Source organism: Trachinotus anak, unplaced genomic scaffold (genome assembly GCF_046630095.1).
Source record: "Trachinotus anak isolate AG129_WGS33_773 ecotype Australia unplaced genomic scaffold, CSIRO_AGI_Tana_v1 ptg000005l, whole genome shotgun sequence".
Taxonomy (NCBI): Eukaryota; Metazoa; Chordata; class Actinopteri; order Carangiformes; family Carangidae; genus Trachinotus; species Trachinotus anak.
Window position 1 is genome coordinate 15,704,716 of NW_027273856.1, and position 26,097 is coordinate 15,730,812.

The 26,097-nt window shown below is 40.9% G+C and overlaps 1 protein-coding gene across 4 annotated transcripts in view; it reads right to left on the reverse strand.

Moving 5' to 3' along the window:
* The window catches only part of cnih3 (cornichon family AMPA receptor auxiliary protein 3), an 85,970-nt gene that overhangs the window by 39,442 nt on the left and 20,431 nt on the right, over nt 1–26,097 (reverse strand). For all 4 annotated transcript variants that reach the window (XR_011691066.1, XM_071478542.1, XM_071478543.1 and 1 more), the window contains exon 3: nt 15,945–15,992. Coding sequence is in view for 3 of the 4 variants with exons in the window: in XM_071478542.1 (XP_071334643.1) it covers nt 15,945–15,992 (48 nt within the window). In the remaining variant the exon portion in view is untranslated. The remainder of the gene's footprint in view (nt 1–15,944; nt 15,993–26,097) is intronic.

Genomic DNA, 26,097 nt, shown 5'->3' on the forward strand with positions numbered 1-26,097 from the left:
TAGTTACGAAGAAAAAACTTGCACAAGGACAGTTAACATTAAATCCCAGTTTATCACCATAAGTCTTAAATAACTAACGGAGGTGTCCCTGCTGTGCCAGCAGTGTGTAACGTATGCAGGATTTTGGAGAGGTGAGTTTTCCCTATCAGCGTTACACTCAGACTCAAGTCCAACCCGAGTCGTGATTATCACGACTCATGACTCTTGGAGTTGGAGACGACACTGACTCTTTTTGTTATTTGTGTATTTATTTGGCTGTTGCATCACACATCACCACCTCTGACATGGTGACAACTGTGTCATTTGTGTTTAACAGAGACCTTTTTTATTTGTGTGTCAGCGCTTTGGCTGCCAGAGTGGAACTCGACTTGGACTCATCTCAGACTCTTCTTTGTTGACTCGGACTTGGACTTGGACTCGAGTCTGTTGTGCTGCTATGTTATCCAGATGTAAAATTACACCCAGCCGCTCTCTCAAATCAGAACCTGGAGATATAATACATGTATTCACCTGTTACTATTTGTTTGTTGGTTTGTTTGTTAGCAAAAAGTATTGAACTGATTTGCACCCACCTTGGTGGAGGGATGGAGCATGGACCAGGGAGGACCCCATTAAAATTTGGTGCAGATCTTGTTGAATCATCACTTTCCTTACCATTGCAAGATGTAATGTAAAACAAAAAAATCAGCCATATTTATGACTTTGTATTTGGCGCGGATGCAAAAAATAATCTGGATATGACATGTGAAGGATTGTTTTGGCCTTGGTGGAGGTGTGCGCTCTCCTGCCACTTTAGTTCCTGTTATGTGATGAACACAGATATTTAAGGAACCACACAGAAAAGATCTGACATTCGACAAGTTGTCGGGGCGCGGCTCATCACACAGAACAGCAGCGTTGATGTTTCTGCAGAGCTCACTGGGATTACAAGCATGGATATTGTCGGTAATCTTTTTATTCTGCAGTTTGTGGACAAATAGTGTAGCAAACACAAAGAGGCCACAAAACTGAAACTTGTTTTTTTTTTTCTGGAGAAGTCTGTGTGAGTGTGTGTGTGTGTGTGTGTGTGTGTGTGTGTGGGGATGTGAATGTGTCTGTGTGCATCTGTGTGTGTGTGCACCTGTGCCAAGTAAATCCACAAAAATTGCCCTTCATCTGCAATGAGAGTTGGCCTCGTCAGCTTTTAATGCACATGCAGTTTTGTGCCAGAATTAGCACTAAAATGACACTGCATCAATATAAATACAGTCCATGTATTAGATAATAAACCAGGAAATAACCAAACAGAACAGGGGCAGACTTAAGAGACTGGTGCCTGAGGAAACATTTTTCTGGAAGCTTGCTTTGGACCACAGGAAAACAGAGCCCATAGAATCCACAGCTTTTTTTTCATTGTTTGAATAGAAAGAGATCTGGTCTAAATGTGTCCCTCTCATTATCTGCTGTTTTAAAAATATCTACACATTAGTCAAGATGATCGCATGACTGACAGCCACATTTTTGCAATAAATTTTTATCCATAAACACAACCTGAAAGAGAAGTGTATGGCCAAAATGCATCTGTTTTGTATCTTCACATTTGTCTGTCTGTCATGTTCACACACACACACACACACACACATTCAAAGGTATAATCCCACAAACAGAACCACCATCTGTGCAATGAAGCCAGTTTTCCTTTGTGTCCCGTGTCTTGGCAAACTTCACAGAGTTTTATCATCAAGTATGCAGGACAGGCCCTCGGTGGCCCCACATCAGACACTGCACTTCACACAGACTGCATCACCTGCACGCCCAGCTGCTGCTTCCTATGGCCTGTCTGTATACTGTACATGTACAGCAAGTGTGTATGTTGGTGCATGCAAATGAGAAAGACATAGTGGGGAGGGAGGGTGGGGGGGGGAGGGAGGGTGGGGGGGTGAGGGAAGGGAATCAGGCGAGGAGACCTTTGTACTAAAACTTCAAAAGCATCATGGCAACCACAGGGGACCCTCCTCCTCCCCTTCTCATCTGACTCCTCTGCATCCTCAAATCTGATTGGCTGTAACTGGAACGTGGAGCAAGCTTCACCTTGACATCAGTAACATGTAGGAGGGAAGGAAGGAAGGAGCCTGAGACTATTGAATTATTTAGCTTCCAAACAATGAAATAACAATGCATAAAATTCTTCTATCATCTCCCTCCTATTAATGCAGCTGAATTTTTATTTACAGCAGGCTACAAGGACACATATACAGATTTAAATATAGCATTTCAGCTCAATTTGTAACTGCTGTAAATCCTACTTCTCTTAATTTTTGGTTGAATTAGGACCAGTCTCCAAGGTGTGAGCCAGTGCAGCCTGCAGGTTCCAGTGACAGGGACAGGGACTAACAAAGTGAAAGTTTCCTACAATGAGGCCAGAAAAGAAACTGACCTGCAGCGACTCAGGGGACGGGAAGCGTGACGAGAACAGAGACGGGAGCAGAGCCTGAGAAGCAGGTCACTGTATGTGTCCAACTCATCTGCTGTAATATATTTCAGGTTCATACTTTCCCAGCTACATTTTAAAGTTCTCCTCCAGACACATTTTAAAGTAGGAATACTCTGCCATGAATAATAGTTTGTTTAACATGGTTTTCCCTCATAATAAGTTAAAAAAAATGAACTCTGAAAAGAGGCTCAAATTCTGGATCAGGCCTCATGTTGCCCAATATCATCATTAGGTCGACCAATCGACTGAGAGCAGAGCATATAAAGATGGACTCAGCAGCGTGTTCGAGCCTCAGTCAGACCCAGATCAGGAGTCTGTTGATCGATGACTTGTGGACATCAGAATGGTTAGCACAGTTAGCATCTTTGTTACTGTAGTTTGCTAGCTTGTTAGCTTGTCTGTTTGGGGGCAGCAGAAAGAAGTTCTGAACACAACATTGACACGTCATCACCTTTTAAGATTATATGGTGAACTTGTTAGCAAATAGTTGCTTACTTACACTTCCAGCAGTTATGGGGAAACATTTCAGGTCATTTGTTGAATGTAAGTCAAATATTTACTGTCTTTTAGCTCTGGTTGTGGTCTCCACCATCTCCTGAGGGAAATATCTGGCTCTTTAGCTGCCAAATCCTCTACTATGTTCACCAGCTGGTCTCTAACTGTGTCTGTCTGTCAGGAATACACTTTGCAGTTGTAAACAGTCTACACAACAGCCTTTGTTAAAAGTTTTTGAAATTAGAGGTAGATTTACATCCATATTTATGAGATGATAGAAGCTTTAAAGCAATAATAGCTAATATTGCTATAGCTAGTTTAGCAACTTTTTTTATTTTTTTAAATCCATTTATTTAAAAAAAATTATATTGTATATATTGTGGGATCCAAGTCTGAGACCACTTCCTTTTTGGATACTACTCTATGTAAATAGTTATCCAGCTAATTACCCCAAAGATATGCAAGTTACTGCAACCTAATCCAGAGACATTTATGAAGCTTTTTCAGCAGCCTTTAGCTACTTTCCATTGAATATGATTGGCAACACTGAGTACCACGTTTTCCCTGTGCTTCACTGTGTGACAGGACCTTTAGCCTTAAAGAAAGAAAGAAAAAACAAACCTATAATTTTTTTTCATACAAGTGAATATGGTTAACACCTACGGTTAATATTAAAAATGTCAGCAGCAGGTGCAGTTCTTTTTATTTAGATATTAATGGTTATTGTTGGTGTAAAAGTAATATTGTCTTAAGAAACAGCTGTTTCCCCTTTTATATTTGATCACCTTCATCTATTATAATTTATCAGATTCAAGCAAATGAGGAGCCTATAATGTGCTGACTTGCTGATTTATCTAATTGTGCCACACAGTAGATATAAACCGTCACGGATGTCCTACCACATGCCAGCTAAGTGGTTAACCAAGAAGTCCTCATAAATATGCAGTGTTCAGACTGCATTGAGTGCAGTTTTGCCCTGGGCTTGAATCTACAGTGAGTTCCAGCAGGCAGGCTGACCGAACGAGTTTATATTCCTGGAGAGAATTCACACCACAACTCTGCAGTGCTTCAACTTGTAAGTGCTGCACTCACTACTGCTAATCTAGTTTGTGAAAAGTCGTATGCTGACAGAAACATCCTTATGGCAGATGGTACTTCAGTCCTAAAAGTAGCATCTGGATGGACAGATGTTTGGATGGAGTAACCTCCACCATGGAAAGTCTGCGTTCTATTATTTTTCTCAATGTAATAGAAGCAAACTTCTCTTCAAACCATCCAAACCTCTGCTGTATATTACCTGCACTGCATATATTACCTTCTAGTACAGTTTGTGTTGTCTGTTTGCTGACAACATGCTCTTTTAGAATCAGCCAGGTATTGGCAGATGGAGTGTACACTGTGTGATACTTTTTCTTTCACAGTTTTCTGCAAATGCTCCACATCTGCTTCAAAGTCTGGCTCAATAAAAAGGCGAGTAGACACTGCTGCTGAAGAAGACTGGACAAGTGGATGCACAGTAGCCGTATAATACTATTGATAACATGGGTGTTTTATCATTCAAGCAAAATTACTAGGCTTTTAAAATAGTTTTACCCCATCTAATTCATTCATGTAATTGATTTAAAGGGGCTATATGTAAGTCTTTGCTATCAAACATGGTTTCTTGCTGGGAGCAGGTGGTGTTGATTGTGACCAGAGGTTTGGCCATTTATGCACCAATAAGACAAGAGGTTACAATACTCCCTCTGAGCAGTGCTACGTCTTCAGGGCTGGACTGGAGGCTACAGTGAATCGCTATCAGAAAGTGATGAGACGAGTGATGACGCTAGCTGGTTAGCATGCTAACTTCAGAAGAAGAAAAGACGTGATAGAAACAAGAGGTAACATTGGTGTTAACAGCTGGTGGCAGCTCTTGGTGAGTAAAGGAATGAAGTTTGATGCTGAACTCACAATGTATCTTAAAGTAAACAGCTGTTAATGCGAACATTAGCTATGTAGCAATAGCAAAACTTACAAATAGCTTCATTAAGTCCTCAAACACTGTGATTCCTAAAATGATTTGATTGTGCACATTTCTGGTGTCAATCTTGTTGAAATTCATGGTTTATAGATTCTTTAGAGACATAAGGCAGTATATTGTCTTGCTTGGACCCCGTGAAGTCCGCAAGACTACTTCACCTGGATGTGTGTGGGTGGAAACACTTCACATGACAGGGAATCTTCTGTTTATGAACTTCACCTCACTTCAGCAGGTGAGTACAGAACACACAGCCATTTACAGCAGTGATCTAGGCAGTTAAGCTGTGTCGTGGACTCTACAGCCCGGGCACAAAACAGCAAGCGAGCGCTGTTCATTTTGTGGGCGCCATTTAACATCAACACTGACTAACTCATGTGGAAGGACACATGCTTCAGTTAGCACCAGTAACATTTCGTAAGGGAAGAGGTGCAATGTTATCTATTGAACTGCTGTACAATATTTTTGTCGAGATATGCAGGTAGAAGATGACCGCAGGTAATAGTGTCAGACTCTGAACACCCCCAAATGATAAGCACCAATAATTGATTTTTGTTGGAGTATTTCCTTGGTAAAATAGAAGGAGACCTCAGAGACCATGTGTTCTTCTGTGATGACTAGACCCATTGAAATCTGGGCTGTTTCCAGTGAAAGTCATGCAGCACACTATTAATATTCATTTCCTGCTGAGCTTAACAGTGGTTGCTATTTTCTTGTCAAAGACAAGTCTCCCCCTTCTCCCGCTCTTCCTCTTCTCTCGCCGACGTCCTTCTCCCGATTCCCCCTCTTCATTTCTCTTCTCCATCTCTGCCTTCCTCCCCCTCCCTCTCCCTCCTGTTATCTCTCACCTCCCCCCATTTGTTTTTCTCACCTTTCTCACCACCTTGCAGGTCTGCTTTCCTGGCAACAGTGCGTGGGATCAAGGAAACACTGTGGTTTGCATATAAGCTCATTACTCTGACTGACAGAGAACTTACACAGCTGCTGCATGACAGATCAGACGGAAGAAATCACACACGTGCAGCCTTTTATCAGCAGCAGACTGGATGCCATTGTTATTGTTGTGCTTTACTTATTGTCTGGCTGTTGCATAATTTTCCTTTTATAATTTGAAGCGTGTGCACAGGTGTATGTCTGTGTTTCATATGCATGCATCTAGTTGTTCTGAAGCTAAGGCTGAACTTTCTATGAATATAATATGTGAAATGGGTTTTCATTGCCTTGGACAAAAATTCAGAAGGCGGAGATTATTTGACTGTTTTTCCTCAATCTTGAAAAATGCTTCATGATTTATTAAGTTTAGTCATGTTTATCCACTTGTTGGTTTATAACAATAAGCTTGAGAAGGTTAAAGAAACTGATTTTATACACACAGCAGTGGGTTGCTGGCAAGTGAACTAATATATAATGTATGAGGAAAATATTAATTACATTCACTGAAATGTGAACATATTTTGGGCAGCAGCCAAACGTTATTATGAGCTTTTATGAGCGACACAAGAACTAGCAGTGACGTCCAGAATTTTGCTGTCGGCCTGTGTTCAGGCTGTTGTGGATTATTGTAAATACCTGTTGCCATTTTCATTTTTCCAAAAAAAGGAGAACTTTTACTTTAAATAAATGTTTGATGAATTAAAATAGCCTGCTTCAGTGGAATATGTTACCATATCATCACACGTAATAGCCCACTGAGAAATAACAGTAATGTGTACTCGGGTGCAAGTCTATAAATTGTGGAAAAGGATTTGTTCGTACATGATTAATGCATACATGCAAATTTCATTCACAGGTTATTTTCATTTAAACATTCCTTGGTGCTGTTCTTGCTCTAATATTATCCAAAGTCATCCTCATCCTCTAACAAAGAGCTCCAACTACCTTCATTATAGTGTTATTTCATCTGTCTTATAAATATGGTTGTATTGTAACTGAATTTAAACACTAGGAATGTAACTAATTTTTCCATTTATTTAGATAATTACAGTTATTAATTAAAAATTCCAAATGTTGTGTTTAATCATTTATGAGACTGATCTGAAAACCCTAATTAAACCTACAACTTGTTTAATGAAGTCACCACTAACAATACATAGTTTCCCAGAAAGTTCAAATCCTTGATTCATGAAATCTTTAAAGAATAAAAGCTCATATTAGTGTCTCTGAATCATAAAAAGTGTCAAGTTGAAACAAAGAAAACAGACGTTTGTGAAATAAAGCCTTGGTTTGCCACATTGTATTGCTACTTTCATCAAATGAAGAGTATTTTAATGATATGACTAATGTCAAAAGTTTGAATTTGAGTGCAGTCAATTCAGACATACTTTCATCTGCTCACTATTCTTTATCAGTTAACTTAAGTTCCAGCCTTTGTTTGCAGCAGCCTGATGAGCTTTGTGCAGACAGACAGGATCCCAGTGGACAACAGCCTCCAGCTCACTGCAGTGAAAAATGCAATGCACTGAGGCCTTTTCACGGAAACATTAAACCAACCGTGAACAGTGTTTGTCACTGTAGGATCTATTGTATGCGGCTGGTGATAAAGATTAGAAAAGCAGTTCATTGTGCATTGGTGTTTATGAAGAAGTCTGACCAGAAGAGCTGGGAAGGTGGGAAGAGGCAGAGATCACATTCATCCCACTTTGGAGGGTGCAGTTCTCATCTCCAGAAATCTGATGGAGTTTATTAGAAAGCCAATACTGAGAAATCCCTGAGTAGAGATCAGGAGGCAGAGTTTCAGTCCTACATGCTTCTCTGCAGATTTCTTAGAGCTGTAACCCTCCTAAAACTCCAAATCCCATAAAGACTGTGTTTGCACCCTGTCCAAGCAAACTTAATAGATAATTAATAAGTCAAAACTCAACAAAAGAGGTGTAATTCACAAGAACCTAATAAAAAATACAACTACTATTACAATTATTGACAATTAATTGTGGACTATTAAACATTACTTCACACTCATCTAAATCCCTGTTAGTTAACAATCACACTGATTTATTCTGTATTGCTGAAATGTGGTTACAGCAGGAAGATGTTAGTCTAAATGAGTCAACAGCTCCACCTCATATTTATTCTCACATTCCTTGAAGCGCACAGAGAGGAGGAGGGGTTGCAGTGATTTTCCACTCTAGTTTATTAATCAACCCTAAACCTAAACTTAGTCATAACTCATTTGAAAGCTTTGCTCCTTTTACACCCAACCTGGAAAAAACTGCAAAACACCAGTTCTACAAGTTACTGTATATCCTGCACCTTGCTCAGACTGACATAGAGTCACAGCTCTAATGAGCCATGTATTCCTTTAAGTCTCAGCAGTAATGACTTCATAAGCTTCTTCACATAAACTAGAGAAAACATTGTATTGTCCAGTACAGTGACCTAATAATCAACAGTCTGATACACCTGATTTATACATAGACTCCTTTCCTATAGATCTCTCTGAGCTAACTTCATCAGTTTCTTATTCAACTCTACAGTAGGCTTTTAAGGTTGCAGTAATTCAAACGCTTAAAAAGTTTACTCTCGATCCATTACCTTGGCTTGAAACTCTATTGTAAGGAACCCAGGGGTCATTTTTCACCACTACAGGTCCTTAACCTCTCTCATAAAACAAGTCTCTAGGAGAGCATTCTTCCACCTGCACAATGTTCAATTTTGTTTTGTTTAGAAACATCCTGTCTCAAGAGGATGCTAAAATTATTCCATGGATTTTTTCTGTCATACTGCAGTAGTCCAGTTGTCTAGACTGGCCTACTATTCCTTATCATCAGGATTCATAATCTCTCTTTGTCCTCTCTCCTCCATTCCTCCCAACCCACCCAGTTAAAGGAGATGTCCAGTTCTGTCTGATGTTTTTCCTCTCCTCTGTGTCATGTCCCACTCTGGTCCCTAGATTATGTTATCTTTATTTTCTTCTACTCTTGTTTCAGATCTGCACTTCCTGCCCTTGTGTCTCTCACCAGTCTGACTGTTAGCCCTGCTATGATTGGTTTCACCTGTGTCTTATTGTCTTCCTCTCCCAAGTGTATTCAGTCCGTGTGCTCCTCTGTACCAGTTCGTCTTTGTCCCGAGTGTCAAGAATTCCAACATTTCTCCAAGTCTTTAGTGTTCCTGGTTTTTGATTAATGTTAGTTTACTCTAACCTCTCCCCTGCCTATGCCTTGACGGATTTGTTTGCCTGCTCTCTTGACTGCTTGTGTACTGACCAAAGTTTGCAAGTAAAGACTTAGATTTTTTAACCTAGTGAGATTATTTCCCATTTATGCATTTGAATCCTCTTTTCTGTGCTGAGGACAACAAGGTTTTATAGGTATAGGATTGGGTATTGTGGGGAACATTGTGTGGGGACATTGACTAATGGCCTATATAGGTCCAGAACAATATTCTTCTGCCGTTCCTTGTAAACCCTGACACAATGGCAGGGAGGGAGATGTTGACAGCTGCAGCATAAACTATATAGTGAGGATAGAGAAATAGTAGTGTAGAGAGGAAGGGGAGTGGTGTTTAGAGGGAGTAGGACCATGAGGGTGAATATGTAAGAGGAAGAAAAAGGACAGTTAGCACAGGTGGAACTGAGAATGTGGAAAGAGAAGGCAAGGAGAAGGAATGAAAGGTAGTGCTGCCAATTGTAGTAGTAAGATTTGAAAACGAAGGTTAAAGTAAAGAAAAACGATCTGATAAAGCTAATAAAAATAGTTAGAAGACAAGTTTGTGAAGTATGCAAGAGCCTTGGGATATGGAAACCTGTTAATTGGATAAGCAAAGAAAATTATGTTTGTGGGAAAAGAAAAAGTAGACAAAGTAGTACCTAGCGGCTGCAAGGGTGTAATTTCCAGTCTACTTAACTCTGTCAATATGAAGGAACCATCCATCCATCATCTATAGCACTTATCCATTCTGGATTGCACCCCTCTCCCGTAGGCACCCGGCCCCAGGAACCAGATCCTTCTTGCTGCGAGCCGACAGTGCTAACCACTGCACCATCACGAACTTCAGAATGCGTAATAGTGCAGTTAAGATGCCCAGGAACCCAGAAAATTGAAACAGAAATTGTTTAGATAAAGTTTGAGGCAAAGAGTCTCCCAAAGGAGCTGAACTTCAGACTGAGGACAGTCCCAATCTTAAGTCTTCTAATATAGGTGCTTGGTCAGGACCTCTTGGCGTCCCTTTTTAGATTAAAATAGGCCCATGGGGGGATAACAGATGTAGAAAGTAGGATGATTGAAAAAAAGCATCTTAACTAATGAAAAAAACATATATTTTCCAGCATATGATTCAGTAAAAGCAAACCCACGCAATAGTGCAGATGACTACAAGACTGGCACGGACATACTGGAGAAAGTACTGTAACTCAACTGGAAAGACTACTCAGGCAGGAGAGGTGTGGGGAATGATTAAGAAGATGGGAGGGGACAGGAGGGAGTGGGGTTGCAGTAATAAAAGGAAAATGCTTGGTGAACACTGGTTAACACTCTTGTCTTTGTACATAGTTCCAATAATTTGTCTGAAGAATCATTCAATACCAAACAAGGTGTGGGTGGTAAGGAGTGGGAGTAATAATAGGGAAGAACTGGAGAATTTCATACAGTAACCTTAGAGTCACACTTTTCATTATAAGAAAACATCCCACAGGCCACTGAGAGCAGTATCATGAAGCCGAGACGAACAACATATCATCATCTCATGCAGGAAATGTGCAGAGGAAAGGCTAGAAATTATCACAACAATCCAGAAACTTGGATTTCCAGAAATCAATATGGGAAGTATTGAGAGGAGGTTGTGGGGAGGGCAGACAGTTTTTTGAGGTCAACTGGACTAATTGAAACAAATGCAGAAAGTTCTTTCTTTTTCAAAGAACACCCGGAGGTTATGTTTTCTGAAACTGGGAAGCTCAACTCTGTGACAAGAATATAATGCATGTAAACTCTGCTGGATGTATTCAGCCACAGCACTGCTGAGAAGCTGTTAGGCCAGGGTCAAGTATAGACATAAAAGACCACAATAGCACATGGTTTCACATGGTTATGCTTTTAACAAGGGCATGTATCTAAATGTATTAGAATAAAATTAGAAACACCTTTCAGCATAATGCAGTCCCATGGAACACCACCACAGACTATGACTTCAGTATTAAATATTATGTAGAACCTTTCTGACAGTGTCAGCTAAAACTGAACACTTATAAGCTTTTGTAAAAGTAGATTTCATGGCAGAGCAGTTGCAGCTGCTGGATTTTTACCAATTTGTGTTGTTATAAATGTCAGCAGGCTTTTGATTGAGGTTTTTCGTACGTGTGGAAAAGAACCTTCAGCTCTTTAAAGTCTTAAGTAGAGAGCTGGTTGACATGGTTCTCATCAAGCAGACGACTGTCTCAAACTGTAACCTGTTCTCTCTCTTCTCTCTGTGACAACTTGTGACGACTGTTCTCCACGGGGATGCAAACATTACTCTAAAATTCACTGATTTGATCATCACCTGATGACACAAATGAAAAGCAGCCAAAGTTGAGTTTTGAAGACAGCATGACAGAGATTCTGAAAAAAAAATGCCCTTGGGACCATAGAAATAAACAGTATATTACGTGCTGTGCTCATCCTCCATCACCAACTCATTACTACACTTAGGATGGTGGAGAGAGAGGGGGGGAGGGAGGGAGGAAGGGGGGAGAGAAGAAGAGAGATGGAGGAGGAGGGAGAGGAAAAGGGTTGAGACAGTCCCAAAAATAAAGGAAGGAAGAGCGCTAATGAGTACACCCAGGTTCGCTCAGTTGCTGTGACAACGCGCCGGCTCAGGCCACAAGACTGCACGTCTAATGACTAACACACACACACACACACATATACAGCAGAGAGTAAAGGACACAACACATCCCTTAGAGCTTTTGTCATCTTCATGGGTTTGTATCTGCCCAAAACCCATCAGAATACAACACACTCCACTGACACCACAAATGGCACGTGTCCATACCCCTGCACGTGTGTGTGTTTGTGAGTGTCTGTGGTGAAACTATCAACTAGGTATGCCAACATAAAGAAACACAGCCAACGCTTTGAACCAAATCAATCAGGACCACCATGCTGTGACTGTGCCAGTTGGAGGGAGCTGTATAGTTTTAGAGGAGTGAAAAAAGAGCTGTGGAAAAACCCTTCACAATGCAGCAGATCCTCCTGCATCAAGACCTCAGGCATCCAAACTGACAGGCACAGTATGTGACAGAGGAAAAATATAGTTTCTAAAATGTGTGCATACAGCTTCGAAATCATGCGGATTTGATGAAAAAGGAAATTGTCAATTGGGGCAATTGGCAAAGATGTCCTTCTTTGTTCCAGTTCTGGAGCCACAATGTTTGTCAATTACCTCCCACAGTGGAACAGGGTTGGGCAGTATGATGACATATATACACTGTAAGATGATAGGATTTAGCCACTTCTTACTGGTTTTGCTGTGCTAGATTAGAAAGTATAAGAAATGCAGAAAAATACATATTTTGACAAAGACTGACTATAAAGAACTAAGGGCTGTACTTTGCAGATTAGGGCTTGGTCATGTTTGGTAATATACACTACTAGAGCACAGTAGCACAATATAGGGTTATCCACACAGGTAGGCCTATATTTAATTACTTTTCTTAAAGAAGCCATTTGTGAGTTTTGCTATTGCTACATAGTTACCATTAGCATTAACAACTGTTTACTTACCAGTCTTGACAAGAGCTTCAGCCATTGTTGTATTTACAATACATGAGGTTGTAATACATCCTCAGAGCAGCTACTTCTTCAGGGCAGAATGATCGCTACAGTGACTCATTATTGGAAAGTAACGAGGCAGTCGGACAGGGTGGGGGCTAGCTGGTTAGTATGATAACATAAGTAGAAAAAGTGATAGAAATAGAAGCAAAATAAGATGGTTGCTTTCCAGCACTGGAGACAGCTCTTGGTGAGTAAAGGCATGAAGTTTGATGCTGAACTTGTTTCTTCTAGACTTATACCTGAAGTAATCAGCTGCTAATGCTAACATTGGCAATGTAGCAATAGCAAAACAAATAGATACTTCTAATAAGAGCCCTTGTTACATTGAGGTGACGTCAACAAAATCTATCAATGAACAAAGATGATAAAAATTGGAATTGCACCACCCTAATAGGTGCAACACAACTCACATGATAATGAAGGAGCTGTCAGTCAAGCACTGCATCTCAAGAGAGCGGCTCAGTGGCAACACAAGCACTGGAAGAAAAGCCAAGGCATCTAAGAGAGAGGCAGGTCATTGCTCATTTTTTCTGAAACTCTTGTGCACAGTTTGGCACTCCATCACAATGCTTTTGCATTCCCACTCATCCAGGGTTAGTGTGTTGGTCCAGTCCCGTTATAATATTACACTGAAGTTTAGGGAAACGCTCTGCAAACACGACAAAAAGGAGAGCTGATGAGACACTTTCTGAACTTATTGCTCTTTCCTACTTTTGAAAGGCTGAACGGTGACAGTACACAGCCACTGGCTGTGTGCACAGCTGCAGCTGCTCTGCCTGGCTGTGGTGGGTCAAGCTGCAGCTGTGGATATGGTTATTGCTCGGACTACGGCTGCATTTGTGGTTGAATCTATGATGCTGATGGATATGGGTATGATAGCTGTACTGCATCGTTAAGCCACAGTAGAACCAACAGTGCTGCTATCAGACAGGACTGATGTGTTACCAATACACCACAGGCCAATTCAGTGCAGACACACAACCCGTGCATGTAACTGGTGTTACACCCATTGTTAAGGAATGAGTACAGCCAAAATAATAACAACCAAAGCACACCAATGGCCAAAACCATGTCATCTCAGAGCTGCACAGCGTGATTCCAGCCATCAGTGGTGTAATATATAAAACATAATATTGTGTCATAATACAGCTCAACCTTCCTCTATGGATCTGAGGGAATGTAAAACATATTGAAGAGTAAAGCAAAATACTGTGACCTAATGTGAGGGACCGTGAGGTAACACAAATGTAGCTCAGAAAAAACAATCCCACTCTGACTGTGGCTGTGTTGAGATATTTCACAATATAAGTGAAAACTCTGACTTGTAAATGAAGCTAAATGAAGAATGGGGCCATAACAGTGTCATTAGGATTCTTCCTCTGTGCACCATGAACCACTGTACCATATGTTATGGCAATCCATGAAATAGGTGTGGAGATATTTCAGTCTAGGCAGAATGGTGGTGGAGCGATTGACCAATCAAAAGATTGACTTTGTCATCCTATTGCTGTTTGAATGTTACAATTCATCCATTAGCAATAGCACTTAAATCTGTGGGCCACAGAGGAGCCTGAACCAACCCCTGCTGACATTAAGTGTGAGGTGGGGTTCTCCCCAAACAGGTCACCAGTTTATCACAGGGCTGCTGAATCAGTGCAGTCTCAACAACAATCAGTCTTATATATATTTTGCATGAGTTGCAGCAGATTTTGATGATGTACACATTTAACCAGAGGTTTAGAAGCTGTCTAATCCCTGGCCTCGAAGATTGGAGTGGCAGACATCGATACTTCATCCGGGTGTTATTCTCCTTTAAGCTGCACTATGATAGCACGTCTACATCTACCTCCAGTGCTCCCTGCACAGTAGGTCACAGCTGCAAGGACAGTGTATCTGAATGTGTGTGTGTGTGTGTGTGTGTGTGTGTGTATGTGCATGTACTGTATTGTGCTTTGTGAGTTCATGCACATGTGTATCTGTCTCTGCATAAGTACTGTAGGGAGAATGTCCTCTCCAGGGGCCAGTGGAGGGCCTGAGGGCTCGAGTTGGCAACACTGATAACCAAGATCAGCTGTTCAACTAATGAACCTCCAGCATAAACAGACACACACACACATACACACATTTACACACACACACATGCATGAAACATGCAGATGCAGCTTGAGCTGCAGAGAGGTGGAGGGAAAAACAGATGTCACATTGAAGCTGGGAGGGGGCCTCTTCTCATCCTTATACTGATTCCTCAAGGCAAACTGTCTGCACACACAAACACACACAAACAGATAGCATGCATTTGCAGGGCACAGCACAGAACTGCTCATTCTCTGTCTCCCTTTTAATGTCAGTCCAACATGAGGCAAGAAGACAAAGGGAGCATCACTGTGCATATCAAAAATTCATTAAAAAAAACCACAAGTCTAGTTTCAGTAGAAAATACTGATATCCAGCTCTAAAAACTCCAAAACTGGAAACAAAATGCTCACGCGGTAGCCTTGCAATTAGAAAAAGTTAACAGACAGACTATTGCTGGTGGTAGAGTACAACATAAAGAGGATATAAATATACTATTTATGGGGTTTGGAAATGACACATGAATGCCAAAAGTAGGTTTCATATCCTTGTATCATATTATCTGTTGAAAGTAAGGATACTGCAATTCATCGGTATTGCTGACAACCATGATATTTATTGTATGCTGTTAATAAGAATAACACGATAATATCATGATGACAGGTGTTAGGCCTTATGGATCTTTTATTTATCAGTTCATCTGGTTGCCTTTTAACTATCCATTATGTTAATTTTTTTTGTACAGTTATGGCTACAGACTTTCTCTTCACCTCTCAAAACTTTTATTTGAGTCTAATTAATTTGCCAAAAAACAGACAAAACACACAGTAAACTAAATTTAAAGATTAATTAGACTGATAGCATTTGTTTTTTCATATTTTCTATGGATAAAATCATTATCACAAATTCTGTTGGCCACAATAATCATGTAATAAAAAAATCTGATTTTGTGACAGCTCTAGTTAAAAAGTAGGGTGTCATCTACAAATTGTTTGAATTTCATGAATTCTCAAAGATGGAGTCCTTTTTATACTTCATTTTATGTATTTTCTAACTTGCCTATTAACTAGTAAACTAGTAACTGATTATATCTAGAGGCTGCATGACACAGGTGAGATATGATTTGTCCTTTCCTGCTTACCTTCCTCAGCAGGTTGCAGATCCTCTCAATGTTTCGCAGTCTCTCCCTCTGTAAGAAGGCAAACAGACACAAGGTAAGTGACAGGACTCACAGGAGATTTATTTTATTTATGACAGCAGAGTGTGCTGACATCTCAGGAAAGATGAAACAGAATAGACATAGCACAGGTTTGTCCTTGTGCTGTATTTGGAGAGAAAGCAGGTGAAGAATCGGCCTGATGCTCTGTGCAGATAGTTTTCCAGAAGCTACAAGGAAAAGCTATAGAGTCTATTACAGCCCAATATACATGAGTGCACCTCCCAGCCTCTTTTAATGGTAGATGACACAGGCATGTACTCAAAGAGTCAGACTCAGTTCATAAAAATCACAATAATAATAAGTTTGCAGGAACTAGCCTGGCTAGCCAGATAATAACAGTATTCCACACAGTTGTGACTTATACTCCTTCCTATAAAACACTTTGATTAATCTCTTTCACTTTCCTTGCAAGCAATACAGATGATCAGCATCCTTCTTTGTCTCCTGCTTGTATTATTTATCTGTGCAACTATAAAACAACATGATTGAGAGCTCCATCCCACACACTCTCTCAAACTGACTGGAGATCCTCATGATGCTGCGTCTCAAATTTCAATCAGACTGATCTGTGGAGGAGGCAGGATCAATTCATGACAAGGAGTATCTCACTGCATCTCACCATGTCCTTCAGACAAATAAATGAGGGCTGAAACTGTTCTTTATGGGAAGCAAAATCTGCTCTGACTACGTAATTAAAAAGATTTTTGTTTTGTTTGTTTGAGATGTGCTTCACCACTTCACTGTGTTACAGTGTTTAATGCTCAAACTTCAAAACTGTGTCTGTACTTAAAACCAGCACTTGCGTGCATTACAGTATCTGTATGGAGTTTTCTGCCTGATAAACTTGCTCGACATTTCGAGAAATATTTTTCTTTATATGTAAAATCAGATGTTTGTCTAAAAATATTTTTAAATGTAAAATCTTTTTTTTTTTTTTTTTTTTACAAAAATTGTACATGATAAAACATGAAAACCATGATGAAATGCTGAGATCAGTGAGTTCAGTTGACTTTCTTTGCAGTTGCTGCTGAACGATGACATGAGCAGAGGTCATCATACCCATACCCATGAGGGCTGAAACTGTTCTGGCCCACATGCTCGTTACGCCTGGTTCTACGGCCCAAATCTGGCCCAGATACAGCATGATTGTCGGATGCTAATTCCACATCTGCACCATTCTGGCACACACGCACAGAATCTTCTGGCTGTCAATACCGTAGGACAACAGCTGCAATCTGCCCAGACATGGAAGCACATGGGCCAGAGTTGGGCCGAGGACCCAGGCATATCCCACTGTATTGGCATTTGTCAGTGCAACAGTAGAAAATTTCCACATCAAGCATTTTTGCGGAGGGATTAAGAAGCTAAGTTTTCCTCCGGCAGCAGGCGTTGTCGTTATGTTTATGTAAGTCAGTACATTCTATATTTGTATGTTCTTTGTGTGTGTATTAAGCTGTGAAATGCTTAAATCAGCAATCGCCACAATGCTGAGCCATCATTTCACCAAAGCTTTTAACATCACAATCAAATATTAACTAACTCCTACAGGGACGCAGTATGGACTTGAGTGGCAGTACAGCATGTTCCACAGGGGGCGATGCTGAGCTCCGGCTGCCTATGGACCAGATATTGATCTGCTTGTGCTTGTGGACAGTCGGTTTGACTGTTGGTTTAATCTCTGCTCCTCATATACTGCCTGCACACTCAACGCCTGAGGCTCCATGGGAACGATGTACAGTATATGAAAAAATACAGAGCATCAAAGCCAGCATATCTAAAGCTGAACTGATATGTAGCAAACACACAAGAAAAAACTGGATTAAAATGGATGAAAATGTGCTGAAATAATTGGAGTGAAAACAAATTTTTTCTGTTTATGAAAACAGTATTTATGAGTGTTTCTGATGCTCCTCACTGGTCCACTTATTGTGATTTACTTTTCCTTGCACTGACAGCCACAGGCCTGTGTCTGTGTCTATATACTTTATGCTGTAGAATACATTCAGGCCTTTTGTGGTTTTTATATCGAATGTTAAACGTTTATGTGCCAGCAAAAAAATCAAGCTCTGCTGAACTACAGTACGAGCAGTCACACTGCAGTGTGTGTGTGTGTGTGTGTGTGTGTGTGTGTGTGTGTGTGTGAGTGTGTGAGATAGCAAGGGCACTTATTGCCTCTACACAAACACACACACAAACACAGAGGTAGCTTTTCCTAGTTTACACCTGGCATTCAGTACTATAAACAAACAGTAACTCCTGATATGATTTTTATTTATCCAAGAGGCTTCGCTCCTTAATATACTGTAATTCATGATCAACTTTAAACAGGTTGTTTATACTTTATTTCAGTCCAATGACAGTAACAGCAGTTTATTATAAGACAGTTTAAACAGGTTTATTGTCCTCGTGCTGACTTCCAGTTGTCAGGTGACCACAAAAATTGTTGTTTGATGTATTTTAAGGTTAAATTCCAAAATGATCTTGAAACATTTGGGGCCTGCAAACAGGTCTGAGATAACAACAGCAATAAAAGTAACAATAGAGAACGATGGAGAAAAGTGAGGGTGACCATTGTATCTCTGCTCTCTCTGCAGGTGGGTCTGCAGGTGGGTCTGCAGGTGGGCGTGGCTAAGGGTCATCAGTAGGGTCGTCAGCACCTGGGCTCATCAGCAGTCCTGGCACACCTGTGGCCCCGTGCTCCTTTTAAAGAGCAGGAGCTCTGTTCGGGTTCCCTCTCCTTCCTGAGGCAACTGTTTGGTTTTGGTGGGTGTTTGTTGCTTTACTCATGCACCCACTTACACTGCTGATCTTACTGATTACACACGCCACAGTTAGTTAAAGTTCTCCTCTTAGATTTATTCAATATTTTTAACTAAATCATTTGTTGATTGGTTTGGTTGTGTGCGTCTCCCGCTTTTGTCATAACCGTGTGTGTGTCTGGGTTTGTGTGTTGAGATTTGCCAATAAAACTATCCCGACTTCTAGTCCTTCATCTCCCATCTCACCTCAAAACACCTCAGGGGACTTTACCTCATTTCATTTCACAGGACCATCAGGCACTGTGGGGAAAAATATATTGCTCTGCCTTTTTACCTTTTCATTATTTCAAATGTTTTCAAGTAGAAGAAGAAGCCAGTTCAGTCGAAGAAAGTTTGACTTTGAAGTGCAATCTTCGGGAGAGGCATGATGGGCAATAAAGGGAATCTATGATTGGGAGGAGGAACGGTGGAAAAGTGTGGTCGGGGTAAGGATTTGTATTCATAGTGGTGAATTACATTTTCCAGCAGACCTCTTTCATGTTCTTCAAAACGCAGTGTTTTAACCCTGCTTCTGTCCTCAGTATGCCCTCAGCAGACATTTACCAACACACAGTGGGGTCCAAAGTAGTCTCAGACTTTAGGACCCACACTTAAAAAAACACAGCACACCAGCCATGAGAGGCCCACTCTAATAGCCAATTATCTACATCGCTCATGTCTATTTCTGGTTGAGACCAAGCGTCTCATCAAGGACCGGACCAGTTCGCTCCTGCACGACACTCCTCCCCTCGCCTTCATCTGCTGACGGGTTTGAACGAGGACATGCAAATATATTCCACCCAGAGCAGCTGTGTGTGTGTGTGTGTGTGTGTGTGTGTGTGTGTATATCTGTCAGTGTACGTGTGCACATACACACCCGCAACTGTCTACTCATTAGCAAGCAATTAGTGTGATGGCTCTTTGAAATGTTACTCAGCGAGAATTTGCTTGACAAGCAGGAGTGGTGAGGAAGTACAGTATATAAACAAGAGTTGGAGGAAGGGTGGGGGTGGGGGGGTATAAATTGACCTTTATTCAACCAGGCCAATTAAAATCAAACTCATTTACAGGAAATGCCTTACATAAGCATGACTGGACAGTGAACCTCTAAAGATGAAGTGGAGGAGGGTGTTCATGATGTTAATGTTCCACTGATGTAAACTGTGTTTAAATGCTGTGGAAAAAAAAATCCCCTTTGACTTGAATTTAAGCAGTGGAGACAGGCGGGAAGCAGCGAGGGAGATGGACTGATAAGGGGGGGTGGGGGTTTAAACAGTGTGAAGATGCTACAGAGGCTGTCATCACTTCTGCTTGTGTCCTCGGTGGAGCACTGATGAACATCAATCCGTTCCACTAATGAACTCACATCCATATTTTATTTTTTTAAAACACACACCAGTCTCTCTTTTCTTCATCTCCTGCCTCAGTTCATCCTGATTTCAGAATCAGATGATATTATCATCGCTCCTGGCTATAGATTTATCCCCTTCATAATAAAATGTGTGTGTGCATATGAATATGTAAGAGTGTGCATCCTCACTGTGTGTGTGTGTGTGTGTGTGTGTGTGTGTGTGACACACAAAGCAACAGATGCAATGAGTTTTGGAAACATTAAACTCTTAGCACGCTGGGAAACGATGCCATTAAAGCCAGTCTTACACCAAACGACTTTTCAGGCGATTTCACTGTCACAGACTAATTTCCAATTTCAGAATAAATGTGTGGAAGCAAAAAATAAGGTCTCTGGCACAACTTCACCGACTTCCAAGGTGCATCGGAAAAAGAACTTTATTAGACCAACGTGTCTCGACTCAGGTCCTTCATCAGGGTCATCCTGGCCATCGCTCTAATGAAGTTCTCCTGTTTACTGAAAGTGTTGCTGGAGTTTTGACCTTCACTGTCATTCATATCATTTGGTGTAAGGCCTGAGCCCTGAGCTGTCTTAGGTTAGTCTTGTTTTCTTCTTGATGTTCCAATCAAATCAAATACATTTATATGATCATAAGTTTTTAGTCTTGGCTCATGCAAACAGTGATGTTCAGTGACGTGAACACTGTCAACTTCTCCAGGAGCAAACAGGAAGCAACAAACTGCGTTGACAGTGAGCATGGAGGCGACTCCAGGGCGGCGCAAGAAGGTGATTCGTTTGGTGTCATGTCGCATGGACAAGTCAGTGTGGAGTGAGGGTTTTCAGGGAATATTCAAGTCAGCTGCATAATGGGTTGATGCTGCCGCTCAGGGCAGCGAGAAAGTCAGCATCACCGAGGAGCTTCAGATGTTCGATGCTTGAAGCGCTAGACAAAGCTACGTGGCTTACCCCGACTACAAGAGGAGAGAAAAAGAAAGCAAAGCAAGAGCTGACAAAAGGAAGAGCTTGGAAGATGAACTTCCAGAACTGAAGCAAAAAAAAAGAAAACAACTCGAGTCAGACAGTCAACATCTTGAGCAGTCTGCCCATGAATTTGCAGAGAAGGCAGACTTATGTCAAACAGCCTGCAGCACACAACAACAACAAAAAAAAGGAAGTCTGTCAGATTCAGAAAAGGACATGATGGAAGAGTTTAAAAATCTGGAGGAGTGGACCTGGATGTTCAAACCATGGTGGTTAAATGTTACTTGTTTGCTTTGTTTTCTTATGGCTGTCGTGTGAAGGTCTGTAACTGTTTAAGATGACAGTGTGGAACTCAACATTTTCTCTTTCTGTAAATTTGTGTATGCAGTGTACACAGTGGTGTTGTGCCAAACAGTACACAATAGCCTCAAAGGAAAGCCACGCTGCACCAGTAAATAATTAAAACACACTAAAGCACGTTTGAGTGGTTATATCATATCTTGTGGGGTAAGATGTATTTCTTCTGCTAAGGCCCTTTTTTGAGATGATAATACAGTTTTAATTATACATTAGCGAGTCGTCTCAGTTTTCCCTGATGCTTGAAAAGCCAGTGCCGGACTTAGTAAAGCCTGTAAAGCTATTTCTGTAACAAAGGGCAATGTAATGACAGGAAACACACATGGAAACAATACATACACAAATACTTCATTAAATATATTTAAAAGTGAATGAATGAATAAATAACATAAAAAGTTAGATGAGAAAGTAAATAAATAGGTGAATTATATATCAGTTTATATGACAATTTATGACAATTTATGAATTAACTAATGTCTATATTTATTATTTCTGGAGCATTTAATGGAACATTAATTTATTTATTGGGTCATTTAATTACTTCTGTATTTTTCATTCTGGCAGTTTTGGTCCTCCATACCTGGTCATGAACATTATATTATGGGTCACTGAAAAGTCATGGAAAAGTTTTGAAACAGGGTTCACAGCTAACTCAGGCTCATTAATCAACCCTAACCCTGAACTAAGTTTGAACTTTTCGTTCGTAGTAAAGATAAAATTCTTACAGTGGGAGATTTAAACATTCAAAGATGTTGACAACGACAGCCTCAGCTCTGCATTTAACTCGCTATTAGACTCAGTTGTACGGTGGCCCTGAGAGGTCAATGCACCTCAACTTAAGAAAGCACGTGCAAATACACAAAACACAAGAAAATTCAGAAATCCCCTGCAAATACTCACAACTCAAACAAGCTGCAAATACTCACGACACAATGGAAGTGTTTCCAGGGGAAACAAAAAAGTGATGAAGTTTTGAAGTTAAAATCAATGAAGGAGTGCGTCCCAGCTGGGCTCATCATTGTTGTCTGTGTTATCGTGTCAGTCTTTGTTAGTAGTGTGTAGTAATACATGTTTTACCTAAAAAGTCACTTTGTGCATCCGATTCTTTGATGCTTGTATTAATTTCAGGCTGATTCCTCACTAATTTTAATTTAAGTGTGTTGTAGACAATTTCTGAATGATAATTCTGATTGATGCCATATTTCCCCCGACTGTGATCAATTTCTCTACATAGAAAACTAGTACTTGTATTTTTCACCTCTAGACTGCACTAGTGTGGCTTCTTATTACCAGGATGTCCCAGTATCTCAGTGAAAAGCCCAAAAAGCTGCAGCACAAGTTCTGACAGGAACTAGGGGTTCTCTGCATTGGCTCCCTGTGAATCCAGAAGACACTTTAAAATCCCTTTCCTCATGTACAAAGCCCTTCACGACCGAGCTCTGTTGTATCTCCTGTGGAACCAGCTCCCAGTTTGGGTTCAGGAGGCTGACCCCCCCTCTCTACAAACTGTCCTGTTTGATCAATCTTACAGTTAGAGGTGGCTCAGGTGAGTTATGAACCATCTCTTAGTTAAGCTGCTATAGGCCGAGGCCGCTGGGGAAACTCCCATGATGCACTGAACACTTCTTCTCTTCTTATCTCTCCCACCTCATGCGTTTATATCACAGCACTTCATGTCATTAACTGTGTGTCTTCTCCCTTCCACAGTTTGAGCTCCTCCTCTCTGTCCTCTCACTGCTGCTGCCGCTATTGATAACAACATTACACCTATAAGTGAAAGGGCCTGAATACAACGGTACATACAGTACAGCTGTTCCTGGTCTCTCTCTCTCTCTTCTCCCTCTCTCTCCTCACCCCCCTGAGTCCAGATTCTCCCCCATCTCCATCCTTGCTGTGACTTTTTAAGGAATTAACTTTCCACATTTAAAAAGACATCTGTAAATATATTCATTACTTAGTTTGCCGAACTTTGATCATTTCTAGGACTAACTATGGTCTATTTCAGAGGTCACTAATAGGTGAACCGCGGTCTGGGTCTGGAACCGGACCTGGACCCACACATATAACCTGTACATTATTGAGAAATATTACATTTTCATGGAGCTTTTCTTTCTTTTCTTTTTAAAGATATTTTTGGGGCTTTCAATGGGGCAGTAGGGAGTGACAGGAAAGGGGCAGAGAGAGAGGGAGTGACATGCAGGAAAGAGTCGGTCCAGTCAGGAGTCAAACCAGCAACTGTGGTACGCGCCCTAACCACTCGGCTCTCGGGTTGCCCTTGATGGTGCACTTCTATCTTAACCTGGCATGAGCCCCAAAGGCTCAGGCCAGTGAGTTAATCAAGTTTTGCATGATGTTTACTGCAGGTTTTTGATCCTTTTCCAATATAAACCTTTAAAATAAACTTTGTTGGGACCAGTAGTCCTCATGTGGACCAACGCTCGGTCCTAAAGAGAGACTGGGGAGTGCATTATGTCAATGAGTTCCACACAGGGATAGTGAAAGTTGGGGTGTGTGTGTGTGTGTGTGTGTGTGTGTGTGTGTGTGTGTGTGGGGAGCAGGCTGACAGAAACTGCTAATTAGACTGCCTGGAAGAAAGAAGAAAGACAAAGACCGAAAGAGAGGAGAGAGGGAAAACAGGGTGGGAGAAATTATGCAAGAGTTAGTGAGATAGATCATATGGATCATTTCTGTGTGTGTGTGTGTGTGTGTGTGTGTGTGTGTGTGTGTGTGATGTGAGCTGTGAACTATGGCTGCTCACTCCACAAACCTGCTGGATCAAAGAGACAGAGAGAATGATGGACAAATTTAGGGAAAAAATGTTGTTTAAACTTTATTCCAAGAGGGAATTAAAAACAAAGTCTGACTCAAATAAAGGCCTGTTGCTTTCTGAGGTTGAGGTAAATAAAGGTTCCGGTCACTTTTCAGGGAAATACAGTTGTTGAAAACTGTTGTGGATCTGCTGTAAACGCCCCTGATGACGTAATAGAAACTGTTTGCACCAAATCCTTTTGAAAGAGTAACAGCCAAAAATCTCTTAGTCACTCACTCAGTCACAGACCTTTGTGGATGTGGCCCAGGGTCGGTCCAGCAGATAAAGGTGTCAGCCTGTTGGGTTTATATCAACCAGGTGAACAACACGAGAACCTCCAAACTTCCCCACAGAGTCCAGTGTTACCTGACCTCTCTCTGAACACAGGGAAACCTTTTAAACTGTGCTCAGTCATTTTACACATCATCTACACAGATATTTACTTCTTCAGTCCTGATGCTCACAAGGAAGAATTTCAGTGGTAAATAGTTTTTGAGTTACGGCATCACTGCAAAGAGTTTTTACCTCTGCACACACACACGCACACACACACACACACACACACACACACACACACACACACACACACACACACACACACACTTACTTGAATCTTGCAAACTTCAAACTTAAAACATTCCCTAGTCCCAGCCGATCAAGTCTCAACCCTCAGAAAGCCCTTTTAAAGTTGTGAGGATTGGACAAAATGTCCCCACTTTCCCAAAATGTCCTCACAAAGACAGAAGTACAGGTAGACACACACACAGACACACACGAGGCCTGTGAGTTAATCTCAAAAGTATAAGTAAGTCCCAATTAGGCAAAACTCAAATTAATAAGTCAAAATAAAAGCCCCTAGACCTTAACTGAAGCTCGGAGAAGCTCAGCTACAGTTTATTGAACTGAATTAAGATTAACTCAATTATGTGTATATGAAATGAGCATAAGGGAAGGGACATGGAGTACAAATTTGCTCATACTCAATATTTGACTAATACTTTTATATCTACAAGCTATATTTCTTATGTGTGTATCTCCTTTGCTTTAACAAGATAAGATACTTTTTTTACACGTCACTCGCCAGAGCCAAAGGCAGCAGATCCAGCGAACACATGCATTTTCTTCAGGAAACTCAGATACTCTAGTTGGTTATTATTTTTCCATAATCCTCAAACTTTCTAGGGTTTCCAGGTGCCCGTGGGAACTCAGTGGAAAACTTTTTAAGGGTAACTAAAGCTTTAACAATAGATTTAATGGATGGTTTTGAAAGAGAAATCATGCATTTTAAGGCAACATATTCATGTGGAAATGGGTACTAGTGATTCATTTCATATAAGAAGCAGGAGGCAAAGGGGAAGGATGGACTTAGAAAATACAAGAGAGTGAGAGAAGAAAGAGAAAGGAAGAGAAAATTAGATGGAACTTTTGTACCCGTTCCCCCGCTGGATTCTTTGATACATTCTGCACTGCATAATGATATGCAAATATGACAAAAATATGAAAGTGGCAATGAGAGGGGAAATCTGGTCTAATGCACTGTTTCCAGAGTCTTGAAAATGCCTTTCAAGCCGAGGAATTCTTTTCAGCTTGCCTCTTAAGAAATCCTCATTCATCCCTCTTTCCGTCTGTCTCCATCTCCCATCTTTTCATCTCTTTCACCCAGTTTGCAATTTTTTCATCATTCTCTCTCCGTCTCCAACTTTTTCTCCCTCTCTCCCTCTTCGCTTCCACTCATCCCTGAGGAACTATAGAAGTCAATACTCCAGAGAAGCTATACAG